This window comes from Labeo rohita, unplaced genomic scaffold (assembly GCF_022985175.1).
Source record: "Labeo rohita strain BAU-BD-2019 unplaced genomic scaffold, IGBB_LRoh.1.0 scaffold_1493, whole genome shotgun sequence".
NCBI lineage: Eukaryota > Metazoa > Chordata > Actinopteri > Cypriniformes > Cyprinidae > Labeo > Labeo rohita.
The window spans coordinates 1-18,586 of NW_026127663.1; the positions used below are offsets into that span (position 1 = coordinate 1).

The following is an 18,586-nucleotide window of genomic DNA, read 5'->3' on the forward strand; positions in this document are numbered from 1 at the left end:
TATTAATCATTGTACAGAAGCACTGCATGTCAAGTTAAATGAATAATAAAATTATAGGAAACATGTTTAGTACATAATTTAGAACATACAAAAATACCTACATACAGGAGACAACTGCTGTATATCTGTATATATTTAAAATTACATTTTATCCAAAGCAACATACAAAGTCCCAGTTAGTCTAAGTAGACATAGCAGTTTTTTAACAAACAGAAAGTGTTAGTATTAAAGAGATAGTTTCTGTGTATATGACTTTCTTCTTTCAGACAAACACAATCAGAGTTATATCAATAAACACCCTGACTCTTCCAGGCTTTATAATGACAGTAAATGGCTGCCATGAGTTTGAAGCTCAAAAGTGCATCCATCCTTCATAAACGTACTCTACATAGTTCCAGGGGGTTAACAAAGGCCTTCTGAAGCAAAGCATATTTTACACTTTTTAAAGTAAAAAAAAAAAAAAAAAAAACTTGATTCTGGCCAAATGTTGACATTACATGCTAAGCTACAATCCTACATCATGCAAGTTATGTTTTAGCTGACTCCGTGTGGCTGTTTGACCTGAACATTACTTATTTTACTTTATAAGGTGTAAAATATGCTTTGCTTCAGAAGGCCTTTATTAATCCACCGGAGCCATGTTGAGTGTGTTTATGATGGATGGATGCACTTTGAGCTTCAAACTCATAGCAGACATTCACTGCCAATTTAAAGCCTAAAAGAGCCAGGAATTTTATTGATATAACTCAGATTGTGTTTGTCTGAAAGAAGAAAGTCATGTACACATACAGTGGATTGAGGGTGAGTAAATCATAGGCTCGTTTTGATTTTTGGGGTGATCCCTTTAATTGGTCAAGCATTCATGAAAAACTTAGTTAGGCAGTTTATTACAACAGTGACAAACAGTCAAAGTAAAGGTCTGTGAAAGTGAATTTGTGGGATGTGATGTGAATGACTACTGGCAATCAGTGCAAAGTGATGATTTGTGTGACGTGCACTCTCTTCAACTCATTAATGACTGCACTCGGTTCCATGTGCTGGATTTGTTGCAGAGGCTTTGTAGGACATGCTGGAAGGTCTGCTAAGAGAGAAGTACAGTAGTGCCGTCTAGAGAGAATAAGAGCTTGGACAAGGAGTTCTGTTGCATGCCCCATAAGGGCAAATCTGCAGGATTGGGCCACTGCGATGTGGCCAGTTAAGTTCATATTTGTCCACTGTAACACCAAGGTTGGTCTGGCTGAAAACATGAGCTGTTCTGTCTTAGCAAGGTTGAGTTGATGGTCATTCAACATTCAGCAAGGCATTTCTGATCAGGAGGCAGAGATGCGAGCAGCAACCGTCAGAAAATCCAGCTGGAATGAAAGGGAGAGATGTGTGTCACTACAAAAGCAGTAATATGAAAAGCCATGTTTCTGAATGACAGACCCAATTATTTTTAACTCTAGGCCCAAATGACATGTTTTAATGGTCCTAGTTAATGTAAACATTCAAAAATGTTCAATATCAATAACAATACCTTGATTTCAATACTGGTTCCTGAATTTTAAAGCCCTTGATGTCTCACCACAGCCAATGACCAGCACTTGATTTGGGCACATAAAGCATTCTGACATTTAATACTTCAAACAACGAGACATTTTTGATACTCAGTAGTTTTGAGGCAATTTGGTGAGTGCCTAAAAAGTATTAAAAAACAATACCCAGCCCTGCCCAAAGTTGAAAATGATCTTGTTTTACTCACCTCCATGCATTCCAAGAGTGGGTATACCAACATTCTGATTGATCAAAAATGTAATGTAGAAAGCATAAAGGTAACCCATATGGATCCAGATAATGAAACAAAGCACTAGGGTTTAACTAACTTTTGCTTCTGCATAAAATGACAATAATTGTCAAACAATAAAATTCACAGACATCTTTTCATACAGTCATTTTACACTGATTTTAATTACACTGATGATTAATTTATTCAACCCTTACCACATAGAAACTGAAAATTATACACAAAGAACCATTTTACAAAGAAAGAAACGAACAGCTGCATTAAAAGAAAATGCAGAATTTGTTGTAAAAAACTTGCATGCTGATTACAGATTAAAAAAATATATATATATAAATAAATAAATAAATAATAATAATAATAATAATAATAATATCAATAATAACCAAAGTTCCACACCTGAATTGCCATGCTTATCTGCTGTAGATCTCCACAGTCTTTCCACACGACCTGAAACTAAAAATAATAATAATAATTTAATACTTTGTATTTCATTCAGACATTACAGCATATACTCCATTGAGACGATGATCTGGAAGCTGATCAGGAAAGGTTAACAGTGATGTTTTGGTCCACCATGTGGCTTTAGCACAATTTATAGAAAGTAAATTTATATTACTTACTTTGTCTTAGCTGCATCATATTACAGTAGCAGTGTCACTGTCCAAGATGGATGCAGTTTTCATAATCAACGATCCCATATGTAATGACAGTTTACTCAGCCTCAGGCCTCAAGATGTGCGTTTCATTCCTAATCAGAACACAAAGATTATAACAATTATTATTATTTATAAGATTAAAATATCCACTTACACGTGCATAATATAGATGTACGCGAGAAAATGTGGCCAGAATGTGAATGCAACGCTTTTTAATTGCAAGTTAGATTGAGCGTTTTCCCATAGAAAACCATTACAAAACACTCAACACATTAGTGACAATGGAGGAGCAAATTCTGAGTACTTCTAAAAATATATATATGTACAGGAGAATATGAAAGGGGGAAAGCGCCTACCTTGCGATTTAACGTTATCACTGCGTTCATATTCATAATCAATAAAGTGAACAGCTACTTTGGTGAAAACACCACCAAATTTGATTAAAATTAGAATATTTGCAAGACAAGGTTAAAAGAGTAGTAAAAGTATTTTAAAACATTTAACAGTACACTCAGGCTACTGTATGTACAAATATTATTATTTGACCTTAAAACCTCACATTAACCTTCACATAATTAACGATCTTCAATTTTTTTCTTATTTTTACAGGAATAATCTGTAATTATTACACGCCATTTTATGTTAAATTACACATTACTCTGTAAAAATACAGAAAATTTCCTTTAAAAAACAGAAAATGTATGTAATATCAAAAAATACAAGGAATTACCTGTAATTTTAATGGTGGAACATAATATCTGTAAAACAACAGGTATTTCATCGTATAATGAAAAAAAGGTAAAATACTGTAAAAAAAAATAAATAAATAAAAAATACAGACATTTACATGTAAAATTACATTTATTTTTAACAGTGTGGATGAACCCCCTGCAGTTGGTGATGAACCAGGGACTTCTGACCCTTCGTAAGTATAAACATGTAATTACTAATTTTAGGGTTTGTACAGGTGTTTGAAATCCTTGAGAATGCTTGAATTTTAAATGTAGTGCTTTCAAGTTTTAATAAGTGCTTGGATTTTGGAGAGAGTACTTGAAACTGTTTGAATTGAGCTTGCATAGATTTCACAATAATTTACTATCTTAGGAAAAAAGTTCACTTTTTAGATATAATAAGCCTAATTACTTTTGCCTTTTGCATAAAACGCAAACAAATCCACTCAATTCTGTGCGTGTGGCTGTAGTGTGATCTGCCGGTCTTTGTTGATGTGCGTCCTTTGATGGAACAGAGTGGCAGATGATGGTAGGTTGCCGCTTCAGTAAGCACTGGCTTGAAAACAACAAATAAAAGTTATGGTTAAAACAAAGTACTAAATCCTCAAGTTTTATTCAGTACATGTGCACACTGAGTGAAATCTGCATCTCAAATAATCCCATTATTAACAGCAAATTACAGATACGATGTAAACTGGAGATTCATTTGCATAGTGGAGCTGGCGCACAACATCTAAGTGTCTAAAATCAATCATGATTTTGAAAAGACTCAGTAACACTAAACAGTAAATGAAATTTAAAAGCAGATCATGACACATGCATTATATTAATAATAGTCTCAAGTTTAACCAAACTCAAAAACATTCATGATTATTGCTGCTGATTTCTTTTTCTTTTGTTTCAATAGGAAGGAGATGCAGAGAGTCAAAGACAAACACAAAACCAGTATGAAGATCAAGTATGAGAGATTACTTGAGGGAAACAAAATCCAAGAGAATGAAACCCTCCTGAACAGAATCTACACACAGCTCTACATCATAGAGGGAGAGAGTGAGGGAGTGAATGAAGAACATGAGGTTTTACAGATGAAGAAAACAGCCAGAAAAAAACACTCACAAGACACTTCAATCTACTGCAATGACATCTTTAAATCCTCACCTGAACCAGGACGTGAGGAGAAAGACCAAATCAAGACTGTTCTTACTAAAGGCATCGCTGGAATTGGAAAAACCGTCTCTGTGCAGAAGTTCATTCTGGACTGGGCCGAGGGAAAAGACAATCAGGATGTAGATTTCATGTTTGTGCTTCCATTTCGAGAGCTGAACTTGATCCAAGATCATCAGTACAGTCTTCACAGACTTCTACTGGACTTTCATCCTGAACTTCAAGATCTGGACTCAAAGATTTATGAGGAGTGTAAAGTTGTGTTCATCTTTGATGGTCTGGATGAAAGCAGAATCACACTGATGTTTTCAGATGATCAGAAAGTTTGTGATGTGACTGAGACTTCATCAGTGGGTGTGTTGATGTCAAACCTCATGAAAGGAGAGCTGCTTCCCTCTGCTCTCATCTGGATCACCTCCAGACCAGCAGCAGCCAATCAGATCCCCTCCAAATACATCAACCGTCTGACAGAAATTCAGGGATTCAATGAGTGTCAGAAGGAGGAATATTTCAGGAAGAGAATCAGTGACCAGCATCAAGTCAGTAAAATCATCTCACACATCAGAAGAGCAAGAAGCCTCCACATCATGTGCCACATCCCCGTCTTCTGCTGGATCTCATCCACTGTGCTTCAAAAGCTCCTGAAAGAAGATGTGAGTGCAGAAATCCCTCAAACTCTGACTGAAATGTACATCCACTTCCTGCTGATTCAGATCAACATGAGGAATCAGAAATATGAAGAGAGAGATCCAGAGAAACTCCTGCAGTCCAACAGAGAAGTGATTGTGAAACTTGCTGAAGTGGCTTTCAAACAGCTGATGAAGGGCAATGTGATGTTCTATGAGGAGGACCTGATTGAGAGCAGCATAGATGTCAATGACGCCTCAGTGTATTCTGGGATTTGCACTGAGATCATTAGGGAGGAATCTGTGATTCATCAGAGGAAAGTCTACAGCTTCATTCATCTGAGTGTTCAGGAGTTTCTCGCTGCTTTCTATGCATTTCACTACCATGTGAATGAAACTATGGAGGGACTTAAGAATTTAGCTTCAGTACAATATTTGCTTAAAGGTGTAGTAGATAAAGCCCTTGAGAGTGAGAATGGACATCTGGATCTGTTCCTGCGGTTTCTGCTGGGGCGTCTCACTGGAGTCCAATCAGAGACTTTTACAGGATCTACTGACACACACAGAGAACAGCTCAGAGAGCATCAGGAGAACCACACAGTACATTAAAGAGAAGATCAAAGATGGACATGGACTCTCCACTGAAAGATCCATCAATCTGTTCCTCTGTCTGCTGGAAGTGAAAGATCAGACTCTGTTCAGAGAGATTCAGGAGTTTTTGAAATCAGACAAACACTCAGAGAAGAAACTCTCTCCTGCTCACTGCTCAACAATCGCCTACATGCTTCAGATGTCAGAGGAGGTGCTGGATGAGCTGGACCTCAAGAAATACAACACATCAGATGAGGGGAGAAGAAGACTGATACCAGCTGTGATCAACTGCAGAAAAGCCCTGTGAGTGTTAAATTATGTTTTATAGTGTGGTGTCTACATTTCTAAATAGAATTGCAATGACTTAACTCTTTATTAGAATAAAACTGATATTACTGTAATACGATTAAGAATTTAATTTTTGTGTCTTTCAGTCTTGTTGCCTGTAATCTCACTGCTCAGGATTGTGAAATTGTATCATCAGTTCTTCAATCCTCAAACTCTGTCCTGAGAGAACTGGATCTTAGTAACAATGACTTGCAGGACTCTGGCGTGAAGATTATTTCTGATGGACTGAAGAGTACAAACTGTCAGCTGAAGATACTGAGGTGTTTAAGAACATATAAGAGATAATGTACAGTCAGCTGGCCATAATGTTGATGTGTGTTTGTAGATAATCTGACTGTGTGTTGTAGGTTGTCTGGCTGTATGGTGACAGAGGAAGGCTGTGGTTATTTGTCTTCAGCTCTGAGTTCAAACCCCTCACACCTGAGAGAGCTGGATCTGAGCTACAATCACCCAGGACAATCAGGAGTCCAGCTGCTCAAACACAAACTGGAGGATCCAAACTATAAACTCCAGATACTCAAGTATGTGGGGCAGTATTTCTTTATTTATTTAAAATTTTACATTAGATTGGTAATGCTGTTTAATATCAGTTGAGAAATATATAGTCAACAACTTTCAGTTGAAACATTTCTTCAATGGATTTAATCTTTAGTCTCTGTGGCTTTTGTCTGGATGTTTACATTGTCCAAAGGGACTGTTTGGAAATCAAAAACAGATTTTTACAGTTGAGGTTATGTGTTTACATCGGCAAAAGATTAATAGAGTAAGAAGGCGCATAAAAATTGGATTTTGACTTTTGGAATACTGTCCTGAATAAGCTATTTCACATTTTAAATGCTTACATTTAGTATACAAGACAAAATAATAATTGAGTTTACACAACTGACCCAATTTAAACCTTTATGTTTCCCTGATAAACTGTGCATTGTTACCTGGATGATCTTGTGTTTTGTAATAGTTATTCGTGAGTTAAATTATCCAACATCATCTGCATTTTTGAAATCTGCCATTTTGGGTCAGTCACTTGATGTATCCTTGCTGTGTTATGGATCCTATTGGTTTTGATAAGCTGATCTGTCTGTAGAGGTCTATCACTATCAGGCAAATATCAGACTGTTTCCTACCAGAATCCTATATTAGGCTACTTTGTTATCTGCTACTTTGCACACTGCTGATTTAGCTACTTCTTGCACATATTTAACCAAACCTTTATAATTTTTGGTTTATATTTGTCTCTTTATAGTTTGGACCATGGAGAACCTTTCAGAATCACACCCGGGCTGAGAAAATGTAGGTCTTTTCTCTTATTCAAAAACATACACGCACATATCCTTAACGTATCTCTCATCTCTGCTCTTGTGTTCAGATGCAGTGAATCTCACACTGGATCCAAACACAGCAAACAATCTTCTCATCCTGTCTGAGGATAACAGAAAGATGACACATGCGAAAGAGCCACAGCCGTATCCTGATCATCCAGACAGATTTGAGAACTGTGAGCAGGTTCTGAGTAAAGAGAGTCTGACTGGACGCTGTTACTGGGAGGCTGAGCATAGCGGGAAGGGTGCTGATATAGCAGTGACATATAAAGGAATCCAGAAAAAAGCAGGGAGTAACTGTTGGTTTGGATACAGTGACAAAGCCTGGAGTCTGTACTGCTCTGCTAATGAATTTACTGCCTGGCACAGTAATATAAGCAATAACGTACCTGGCTGTTCATCCTCTAATAGAGTAGGAGTGTATGTGGACGTGTCGGCCGGCACTGTGTCCTTCTACAGCGTCTCTGACACACACACACTCACACACTTACACACATTCAACACCACATTCAAAGATCCCCTCTGTGCTGGATTCAGGGTTTATGATTCCTCACTTACTCTTTGTTAGATTTGACAACCTGCCAAGAGAAACAACTGACATACAAAAGCAAACTCACTATTTCAAGCAGTTACAAACTTGTGATTTTGTGTGTGTTGGTTTTTCCACTTATAAAGACCACTTGTGCATTTTCAAAACCTTGGTCATCTGCAAGCTAGTGTAAACTCTAAACTTTGACCAAATGTAACCAAAAGTAAATCTGGTGTGTTATGATGAGGTCACAATTTGTGAGGGTATGATTTCTGAAAGAAAAAAAAAAAAATGAAACTTCTTTTAGGCTATGTTTGGCAGCTGTTAAAGTAACATTTATTGCATGATTATGAATTCTTATTTAATTTTGAAAAAACTTGAATCATAAGATTACATAGATTTTCACTGCTGTTTATAGTAAAACTGTTAGAATAGTCAAGCTTTCATCCATTTTTTTTTGCACTGTTTTGTTGTCAACAATGAGAATATGTTTTATGTTTTGTTGTTGCAAAGATTTTTTGCAGGAGAACATGGCTTTGCAGAGTGATTATGCAGGGGGTGGGTATCTTGCTTTTCCAAAATTGCCTACCCTGTAGAAAGATTCATTAAGGATTCTATTTTTTTTTTTTTTTTTTTTTGCCAGATTGTTTATTGTTAAAGATACAACCATCTTTCCCTGATCTTGAACATAATAAAAGTTATGCAATAGAAAAGAAGATATGAGCGACAGGTGCACAAACACCTCATATCATAGGGGAGACTGGGGATGGTTGTAACATTTTTGACATGTCTGTTCTTTTAAGCCAGTGCATTTACAATGATTCAAACTACAAGTGTCTGCTATTAAATGGCATAGCTGTTTTGAAGGTTTTTGAAAGCTTTTTATTCAGCACTGACATTTCAATATTGGTGTGTGTGTTACATTAGCATCATAATAATAAAACTCAATACTGTGCAATTGTGTGTTTTTGTTAATGTCTGACATAGCAATTGGCCATAATAAAACTGTACTTGAACACTTGAACTGACAATTGACAAAATGACGATTCTATCTACAGCACTATCAAATAATGTGTGATACATCAATATTTCTCTCAGTGTGCATACTTGTGGACTAAAAGCGCTAATGGGTGTTGTTTAGTGAAGACCTGTAGGCCTACATGATCACAAATAAATAGGGGAAAAATGCAATTGGGGAAATGAAAATAAAAATAAATAAGAAATAAAATAATATTAACACACACACATACAGGTATATTTGAAATAGCAATAACTACCAACTGATTTTGCATGATTTTGAACACCTGACAGAAAATGAGAAATTACTGGAATTAGGCATCCAAAAATTCCAAAATTGAGGAAAAAAATGTTTGGAAACAAATCAAGAAAAGGGACTTTAATGCAAATAAATGTGGTGTCACGTGGCAATTTGCCAATAGGCAGCATTTGTGTTGGTGGTGTTGCTCATGATTAAGCACAGTTTCTCTGTACTAGTTCAAAAGTATGGAGCCCCTAAAGGGACATATTAGTGGAAAAAAATACAGGGTGCGAGGGAAAATAAAGATAAACTCTTTTGCCTTCTCTCAAAGAGATATTTTCACTCTCTCACAAAACAAAACCAATTGAGTTTGGACAAACGCTTCCAGTTTAATGTTCAATTAATGTGGCTTAATATACTAAAACAGTGATATTGGAAAAAAATCAGTATTAATAAACTAGAACAACGAAAGTGAAAGAGTACAAAGAAAGCGACGTCATTCTTGAACCTGGATACTAAAGGCCGCGTATTACATGGTAAGTTTAGAAATTAATCTTCTTGTAAACATCCAGAGATTCCAGACATGTAAAACTGTGCTGCTAATAGAGGTTTGCTTTTCATTTGTATATACACATAAATAACATTAACGCTTATTCTGGTATTATGGTAAACTGTTTATATCCTGGATCCAGTGACGTAGAACGTTCGACAAAAACTGGCTAAGAGATTATTATTGTATGAACACAGTGCACAGCGAACCCAAGACTGTTAATTCGCATACGAAAACGAGTAAAAACGAAAGTGACTTTGCCTACTTTCACTTATGCTGTTGTTCAAACGCAGTTAAATCGACAAAGAACAAAATCAGCGCTAAATACTGCACTTCTACTCCATCTGAAATTACGGATATTCTAAGACAAAGCGGATATTCTAGCCCGAAGCTCTTTGTTCTGTTCCTCTAGCTCTGAGTTACGCTGAGACTGTTGTGTAGCTAGCGCTAAACCAAATTCTCTGTGGCAGCAGATAATGCCTTTCACATTGTTCTTACGAATACATGCTCCAAGTACTTTTTACACTCATCTACAGACCAAGTCTTGTCTGGATGGATCTCATATTTCTTAGTCAATTCTTGTCTAACTTTTTCAGTTACTATTAGGTTCATTTGCACTCCTAACAGTGATTTGAATTCGCTATCTGACCACAAAGGAGTTGCGAGACCACCTTTTTCAGTTGTGGGGATCAGCCTAGCGTTCTTTCTAACCATTTTGTGAGTTTCTTTGTTACCACACAATCACAACACTAAAACTTCTCTGATCAACAGAGGGTACCCACTGCGCAATGTGACGTCGTAGTGACGTCTTTTCCATGTCATTTCTGGACGTCCAATTTCCGTCCATTGATGGGGTTGTTTTGTAACGCCAGACGACGTCTTTTTTCGACGTCTACCGCACGTCTAATGTTGACGTCGGTGGGACCTCCATCCCACTGCGCAATGTGACGTCGTAGTGACGTCTTTTCCATGTCATTTTTGGACGTCCAATTTCCGTCCATTGATGGGGTTGTTTTGTAACGCCAGACGACGTCTTGTTTCAATGTCTACCGCACGTCTAATGTTGACGTCGGTGGGACCTCCATGTAAGGGCTATTTATAGTCCAAAAGTGGTCGTTTGTGGACATCTTTTTAACATAAAATTTTGACTTAACACGTCATTTTTATACAACTTCTATGTAGTCCTATGTTTCAAGAGGGTGGATGACATGTTTTCTGTATCATGTATTCATTTTCCTGTACCTTTGTTTGGCTCAGCAGTTTGAACTGGAAATGCATTACACCTTTGTATGCTTATCACCTGCTGTTTACAATAAAACGTATAATGTTAATTTCATGAACGATTAAAGTGACTAAGAGACGGTAACATCAACCAACCTTGCATTATCTGTAAACCCCGTAGCTAGCACAAGTAACAAGCTAATGTAAGACGAAAAAATGCGTGCTGTGACCCTTGACCATTCGCAGCTTTATTGTAAGACAATAACGCCAAAGACTATACGTACACATGGCCATTGAAATAAATGCTGACCGAACTTAGCTTCAATTTCTAGGAAACGGGTTCACCAGTGATCTGAAGACCTGTGCCGTCCAGAACACTACGGCTCTGACTCGCGCCAAGCCGCCAAATGCCTCGTCTTGCCTCGGCCAATCAGAGTGGCGTTTATGATGATGTGCTCGTTTCAGCCAATCAGAGTGATGCTGACTGGTTTTTGCCTGGTTGAAATCCTCCTTGATCAAAGAACTTATATTGTTGCCTAGCTTGATAGAGAGCTGTCTGTCCTTGACTTTTTTGCAGCTGTTGGTTCTTTTTAAGATAGGAATAATGTGGATAGGCTAGGCTACCATGATTTTTTTTAATATAAAATATATAAATTCATATAAATATAATTTATATATATATATATATATATATATATATATATATATAATACAATATAAAATAAAAAAATAAATAACTTGATTATAGGCTACTTTAAATAAAATAAAAACTGTTAAAGGAAAACAGGAAAATGTAAAAAAAAAAAAAAAAAAAAAAAAAAAAACATGGGCTACCAAATAAATAAATAGTAATACAGATAATAAATCTTGTTTGTTTATAAATAATCTGTATTCATATATATAATCATGTTGATAGGCTCTACACTGTAAAAAATTGCACTGTAAAATAACAGTAATTTACTGGCAGCTGTGGTTGCCAGCATTATACTGTTATTTTAAAGCTCTCTACCGTTAATTTACAGCTCTTCATTTTTACAGTATGTTACCGTTATTATACCATGTGGTAACTCATTTTATTTTGGAAACCAATTGCTTCAAACCATTTGAGCTTTAAAAAAACTATTGTTTATATGTTGTTAGTACAGTGAACTTATTTAATTTGAGTCCATTAAGAACAATATTTCTTAATATAAACCCACAAACACTTAAAGTGTAATAAAGAAGCAATTGACTTTTACTCAAATCTTTATAGATTGTCATTAACTAACAAAAGCACAAATTTGTGTAATAAAGTGCTTAAAGAGATTGTCACTATATCAGCAATTCCACAATTACTGTCTTTAAATAAAGCAGCAAAACATCAGTGTTTGTGGCTCATCATTGCCTGAAGCACAAGCTCTACTCTCCAGCACAATGGTGACCCACAAAACTAAATTAAACTGACAGATCTCTCTTGTACAAAAACACATCAGTTAGACACAATCAAATATTTACTCTCCTTACCAGTACTTACCAGTACTTTCCATAATTGTTTTTCTATGAACATTCACTAATATTTTAGTGAAACTAACTTGATTTGCTCTGTAAATCTGACTGTTATGTTTTACAGTATATTACTGTTTTTTTCTTGAATTAACAGTAATCAACTGGCAGCTCGGTTGCCAGCATGTTACTGTTTTTCTACAGTGTGTTGCCGTAAATTAATTACAGTTTATTACTGTTAAATTACATTTCATGCTGTTTTTTTTTCCATCATACATCTTTAACCCTTTAAAACCCACAGCAAAATCCTCAGTTTTAAATGAACACTTATAATGTGTCAACACTACAGAGTGTTTGAGTAATACTGAATTAGTGCTGAAGTTAATGAGATAATTATATGATTGATCACGTTCTGATTGAGCATTAGTGATGAACACCAGCTGTTAACAAACAAAATCGCTGAATGAAAGAAAAACACAAGAACAACTGACTTCAGCCACAGCCTTAGATGACATCAACTGAAATAAAAGAAGACATTAAATCTCTCAAGATCTGATTAAACTCCTAAAACAGCATTAGCAGCTTCAATTATTACCACACTGACTTTATTTCTGTCAGACGTCTACAGAAGAGAGTTGCAGAGGTTTAGTTTTTTTTTTTTTTTTTTTTTTACTACCACGGTGGAGATCAGTGTTTACTTTAGTTGGGCTGTTGAACCTTGACATTTTAAGGTTAACTTTAGTTTAGTTGTTGTAATTGTGTATGTTTACAACATGCTTGTTATGACAAAAAAAAATGTATTTATATATATATATATGTATATTAATGACTATAAAGAAATCTGGAATTGTTTATGGTTTGGTAATAACACAGGTTTTATCCAGTGTGTTTTCTTTTATTGAATATTGATGTGAAAAAAAAAAAAAAAAAAAACTGGGTATGCAGTATGCAGATGTAAAAAGACCACTCATTTAAAAAAAAAAAAAAAGTTCTGTATATTTTAGATACACACATCAAGAATCATGGTATGAATCTCAACAATGGTGAGAACAAGTCATGAGTGAGGTTTTGTAGTGTGCTGATACCCAGCATGCATTGCAGCATGAAGCTTTCGATTGTCACCATTGTTGAGATTCATATGCTGATTCTTCATGTCTCTATTTGAGTATAAATGCTACAATAATGTTAAATTTTAACTATTAAATCTTTCTTTTCTGGTTTCCACATTATCAAAAGATCTCATGCTGTAACACACTTGGTGGAAAAAAAAAGCAACAACAAATAAACACACACTCAAAAACAAACTCTTAATGAGTCTCACAAGACTCAGAACCAGCTCAGTAGATGACATTCATGCCCAACTAGACATAGTTGACATCAACTGACCAGCATTGCTGTAACTAATGCATCATAAAAACCCAGTTACAGCAAATATATGTATAGTTTAATGTCAAGAGTCAGGAGCCCAATTAAAGCAAACACTGATCTCCACAATGGTATCGTCAAACAAAACAATAAAACATCATCATCTAAACATCTGTTCATTCTCAATAAGATCTTCTATAGACATCTGACAGAAATAAAATCAGTCTGGTTAGAAATGTGTGAAGTTGGTAAAGCTGTGTGTTGAGTTGTTTTAAATGTTCAGTTGATTTCATCTAAGGCTGTGGCTGAAGTCAGTTCTATAGTTCTTGTGTTTGTCTTGTTTCTCTTTCAATCAGTGATTCTGCTCATTAACAGCAGCTGTTCGTCAGTGTCTGAAGTCACTCATTAGTTTTCATTATCTCTGTAAGGTGGACTATATTAGTAAACTCATGTAGGGAATAGTGAATGAGGGTGTAGAGTTTGATTTTAAACACAGTCTCTGAGTGTCGATTTTGAACGCTGTTAATTCACCATACATAGCAGCAGGCTACTTTTTCGAAAATGACAAATAATACCCAGAATGCACTGTTTTAATGGAAAACAGCATGTTACTGTCAAAATTTGGCCGTTTTTTTACAGCAATTTTTAACAGTGTATTTTGTAAAACACATTTACTGCAACTGCCATAGACGTCTAAATGACGTCCAAAAAAACCCAGATCAAATGTTGAACGTCAAAATGACATCCAAGTTGGGTCATGGTTGGACGTCCAAATAGTGGACCTAGTTTGGACGTGGAATAGATGTCCATAATTGGTCATGGACCGACGGACCCAATATAGACATGATCTGCACGTCTATCCGACGTCCAATGTTTAGTGGGTACGCTTGTTAACACAGATCAACTATAGTTAACCTTTCCTGAATTAACAGAAGACAACACAAACTACTAGCACTTTACACTAGTCTTCTCTGCCTAAACAGAGGGTAACAGATATTAGCACTTTACGCTAAACTTCTCTCTCTGAAGAGAGGATCAACAATTCTTCTCTGCCGAAACAAAGGATAACAGATATTAGCACGTAATGCTAATCTTCTCTACCTGAAATAGAGGATAACTGATATTAGCACGTAATGCTAATCTTCTCTACCTGAAATAGAGGATAACTGATATTAGCACGTAATGCTAATCTTCTCTACCTGAAATAGAGGATAACTTGTCTGTTAAACAAACCCTGCAGCTGTTTGTTAACACTTCTCTGGCGGCGCAGAGGATGACCACATGTACTGGCTTCTAATGGTTCTTTTGGATAGAGTGATACTCACCAACCCTTGGTACAGAAAGATTCAGTCTGGAACGAAGTCAGATCTTTGTTGAGCTTGTTGAGCTTCAATCTGGATTCAGGTGAGGAGCTCTATCCGGATCACGGCACCAAAACTGTTGGAAACTCAGAAGCGAAGACCAGGAGACTCTTGGGTATCTTCAGCAGAATTCTTTATTGAGAATGCGCTGCGTAGCTCTGCAGTCCTCAAAAGTCTGACTAAGGCAGTGATACATTGTAGTTTATATACATTTAGGGGGCAGTCCCCTAAAATGTAGACAAAGCACCTGGGTGACGATCCTAAACAAAGCATGCAAATGAAGTACTCAAGTGTAGCCAAGTGCCCCATTTACACCAGTCCTAATCCAATCATCATAACTACTCAAAGACTGGGCAGAGGCACCGAGAGCCATTACAAACAAAAGGTGAACATCTCAGTAATCTGGCTCATTTGACTTACAATAAAAGAACAGGAACTGGCAGGGACATCTTGCTACAAACTTTGCTTGAGAGAATCATTTGTCTGATAACCTCATATTTACCTTAAATGCTAAATACAATGTACTGCACCTTAGGTTTTCACGTGATGCTATATCAGAGCATAGGATCAGCATATTTTAAACAGTTTCTTAAATTTGTAATCCTTCAATCTCATCCACTGTGCTTCAGAAGCTCCTGAAAGAAGATGTGAGTGCAGAAATCCCTCAAACTCTGACTGAAATGTACATCCACTTCCTGCTGAAACAGATCAACATGAGGAATCAGAAGTATGAAGAGAGAGATCTAGAGAAACTCCTGCAGTCCAACAGAGAAGTGATTGTGAAACTTGCTGAAGTGGCTTTTAAACAGCTGATGAAGGGCAATGTGATGTTCTATGAGGAGGACCTGATTGAAAGCAGCATAGACATCACTGTGGCTTCAGTGTATTCTGGGATTTGCACTGAGATCTTTAAAGAGGAATCTGTGATTCATCAGAGGAAAGTCTACAGTTTCATTCATCTGAGTGTTCAGGAGTTTCTTGCTGCTTTCTATGTGTTTTACTTTTATGCAAGTACAATTATTAAGGGACTAAGCAACTTTGTTTCAGTACGAGATTTGCTTAAAGGTGCAGTGGATAAAGCCCTTGAGAGTGAAAGTGGACACCTGGATCATTTCTTGAGTTTTCTGCTGGGCGTCTCACTGGAGTCCAATCAGAGACTCTTACAGGATCTACTGACACACACAGAGAACAGCTCAGAGAGCATCAGGAGAACCACACAGTACATTAAAGAGAAGATCAAAGATGGACATGAACTCTCCACTGAAAGATCCATCAATCTGTTCCTCTGTCTGCTGGAAGTGAAAGATCAGACTCTGTCCAGAGAGATTCAGGAGTTTGTGAAATCAGACAAACACTCAGAGAAGAAACTCTCTCCTGCTCACTGCTCAACAATCGCCTACATGCTCCAGATGTCAGAGGAGGTGCTGGATGAGCTGGACCTCAAGAAATACAACACATCAGATGAGGGGAGAAGAAGACTGATACCTGCTGTGATCAACTGCACAAAAGCCCTGTAAGTGTTTAATCATGTTATAGTGTAGAGCAGGGATCCCCAAATCTGGACCCCGAGATCCACTTTCCAGCAGAGTTTAGCTCTAACCCCAATCAAACACACCTGAACATGCTAATCAGTGTCTTCAGGATCAGAGGTGTATAGTCCAGGGGTCAGAAAGTAGAAGTCCTGCCATATATTTGTTCCACCCATGAACTGATGAAATGATTTCACCAGAGGTGGAACCAAGTCCTTCAGTTCAAGTCACAAGCAAGTCTCAAGTCAAATACCAAGTCCTCAAAGAGTTAAAGGTAATGAGATAATTAAGTGACTAATTAAATGATGATTGTGCATTAGTGATGAACACCTGCTGTTATTGAGAATTACAGAGGATCAGATGTTGATGTTTTATTGGTTAAGATGATGCTACCATCATGGAGATCAGTGTTTGCTTTAGTTTGGCTCCTGACTCTTTTTATAATTCAAAGTAATTCGCTTTTAAACAATTGCAATGTTGTTTCACGGCAAGTGTTTACACATTGCTGAATCAAAAGCTTTTGAAAATAAGTTAGGTAACATGTTTTTTGATTGTAACAGACTTTTCAGAGAACCAAAGAAAAATGATATTTAACAAATGCCACTATAATGCTGAAATATTGGGGAGAAAACTTGCAGCAGCTCAAGCTTTTAGACATGAACACTTATCTTATGATCCTCAACAGTGGTGGCAATAATTCTTCGTACTGCAGTGCATGATGGCCATTTTTACTATGGTGTTACCCAGCATGCATTGCAGCATTACAGATTTTGTTGATTGTCACCATTGTTGAGATTCATATGCTGGTTCTTGATGTCTGTGTGTGTCTACATATAACAAGGGCTAAAATACTTTGTGCCTTACATACAGCAGAATTTGTATTAATTTTTAACTATGTGAATGCTGAGCTTCACAGGACTTATTGTTCAAAACCTACACAACCTTACATGATGATCATTCACATGACTTAAAAGCAAAACATGATGACTAATCTAATACCAAAAGCTTCTGATTCAGCAATGTGCAAACACTTGCTGTAAAACAATAGCACATTTGCTTAGAAGCAAATTATTTTGAATTATAAAAAGGGTCAGGAGCCCAACTAAAGCAAACACTGATCTCCATGATGGTAGCATCATTTTAACCAATAAAACATCAACATCTGATCCTCTGTAATTCTCAGTAACAGCAGGTGTTCATCACTAATGCACAATCATCATTTAATTAGTCACTTAATTATCTCATTACCTTTAACTCTTTGAGGACTTGGTATTTGACTTGAGACTTGCTTGTGACTTGAACTGAAGGACTTGGTTCCACCTCTGGTGAAATCATTTCATCGGTTCATGGGTGGAACAAATATATGGTAGGACTTCTACTTTCTGACCCCTGGACTATACACCTCTGCAGGTAGGGGAGTTTGATCAGGGTTGGAGCTAAACTCTGCAGCGCATTGGACCTCCAGGGTAAGATTTGGGGAACCCTGGTGTAGAGTCTACATTTCTAAATGGATTTACAATGACTTAACTCTTTACTAGAATAAAGCTGATATTACTGTAGTACCATTTGTAGAATAAGGATAAGAATGTAATTCTTATGTCTTTCAGTCTTGCTGGCTGTAATCTCATTGGTCAGGACTGTGAAATTGTATCATCAGCTCTACAATCCTCAAACTCTATCCTGAGAGAGCTGGATCTCAGTAACAATGACCTGCAGGACTCTGGTGTGACGATTATTTCTGAGGGACTAAAGAGTGTAAACTGTCAGCTGAAGATACTTAGGTGTTTAAGAACACATAAGAGATAATGTACAGTCAGTTGGTCATAATGTTAATGTGTGTCTGTAGATGTTCTGATTGTGTGTGTAGGTTGTCTGGCTGTATGGTGACAGAGGAAGGCTGTGGTTATTTGTCTTCAGCTCTGAGTTCAAACCCCTCACACCTGAGAGAGCTGGATCTGAGCTACAATCACCCAGGACAATCAGGAGTGCAGCTGCTCAAACACAAACTGGAGGATCCAAACTAAACTGCAGATACTCAAGTATGTGGGGCAGTATTTATTTATTTATTTAACA

General features: G+C 36.8%; 2 protein-coding genes across 2 annotated transcripts; both read left to right on the forward strand.

The window, feature by feature from the left end:
- The first annotated feature begins 3,316 nt into the window (after positions 1–3,316).
- On the forward strand, positions 3,317–8,705 carry LOC127158392 (NLR family CARD domain-containing protein 3-like). The gene is given in 7 exon segments (XM_051101545.1): positions 3,317–3,364; positions 4,078–5,470; positions 5,472–5,854; positions 5,986–6,159; positions 6,247–6,420; positions 7,143–7,189; positions 7,266–8,705. Coding segments are annotated over 6 exon segments (2,685 nt in total). The 5' UTR covers positions 3,317–3,364; positions 4,078–4,084; the 3' UTR covers positions 7,787–8,705.
- Positions 8,706–9,406: 701 nt separating this feature from the next.
- On the forward strand, positions 9,407–18,537 carry LOC127158391 (NLR family CARD domain-containing protein 3-like). Its single transcript, XM_051101544.1, has 4 exons — positions 9,407–9,541; positions 15,617–16,497; positions 18,121–18,294; positions 18,381–18,537. The coding sequence occupies exons 1-4, from the start codon at positions 9,539–9,541 to the stop codon at positions 18,535–18,537; spliced, it is 1,215 nt and encodes a 404-aa protein (XP_050957501.1). The 5' UTR covers positions 9,407–9,538.
- The last annotated feature ends 49 nt before the right edge of the window (positions 18,538–18,586 follow it).

What these genes read in the sequence shown, in the direction of transcription:
- LOC127158391 (XM_051101544.1), top strand. An exon ending in ATCAACTGCACAAAAGCCCT is followed by an intron (nt 16,498 to 18,120) that starts GTAAGTGTTTAA and finishes TATGTCTTTCAG; the next exon opens with TCTTGCTGGCTGTAATCTCA. An exon ending in TGTCAGCTGAAGATACTTAG is followed by an intron (nt 18,295 to 18,380) that starts GTGTTTAAGAAC and finishes TTGTGTGTGTAG; the next exon opens with GTTGTCTGGCTGTATGGTGA.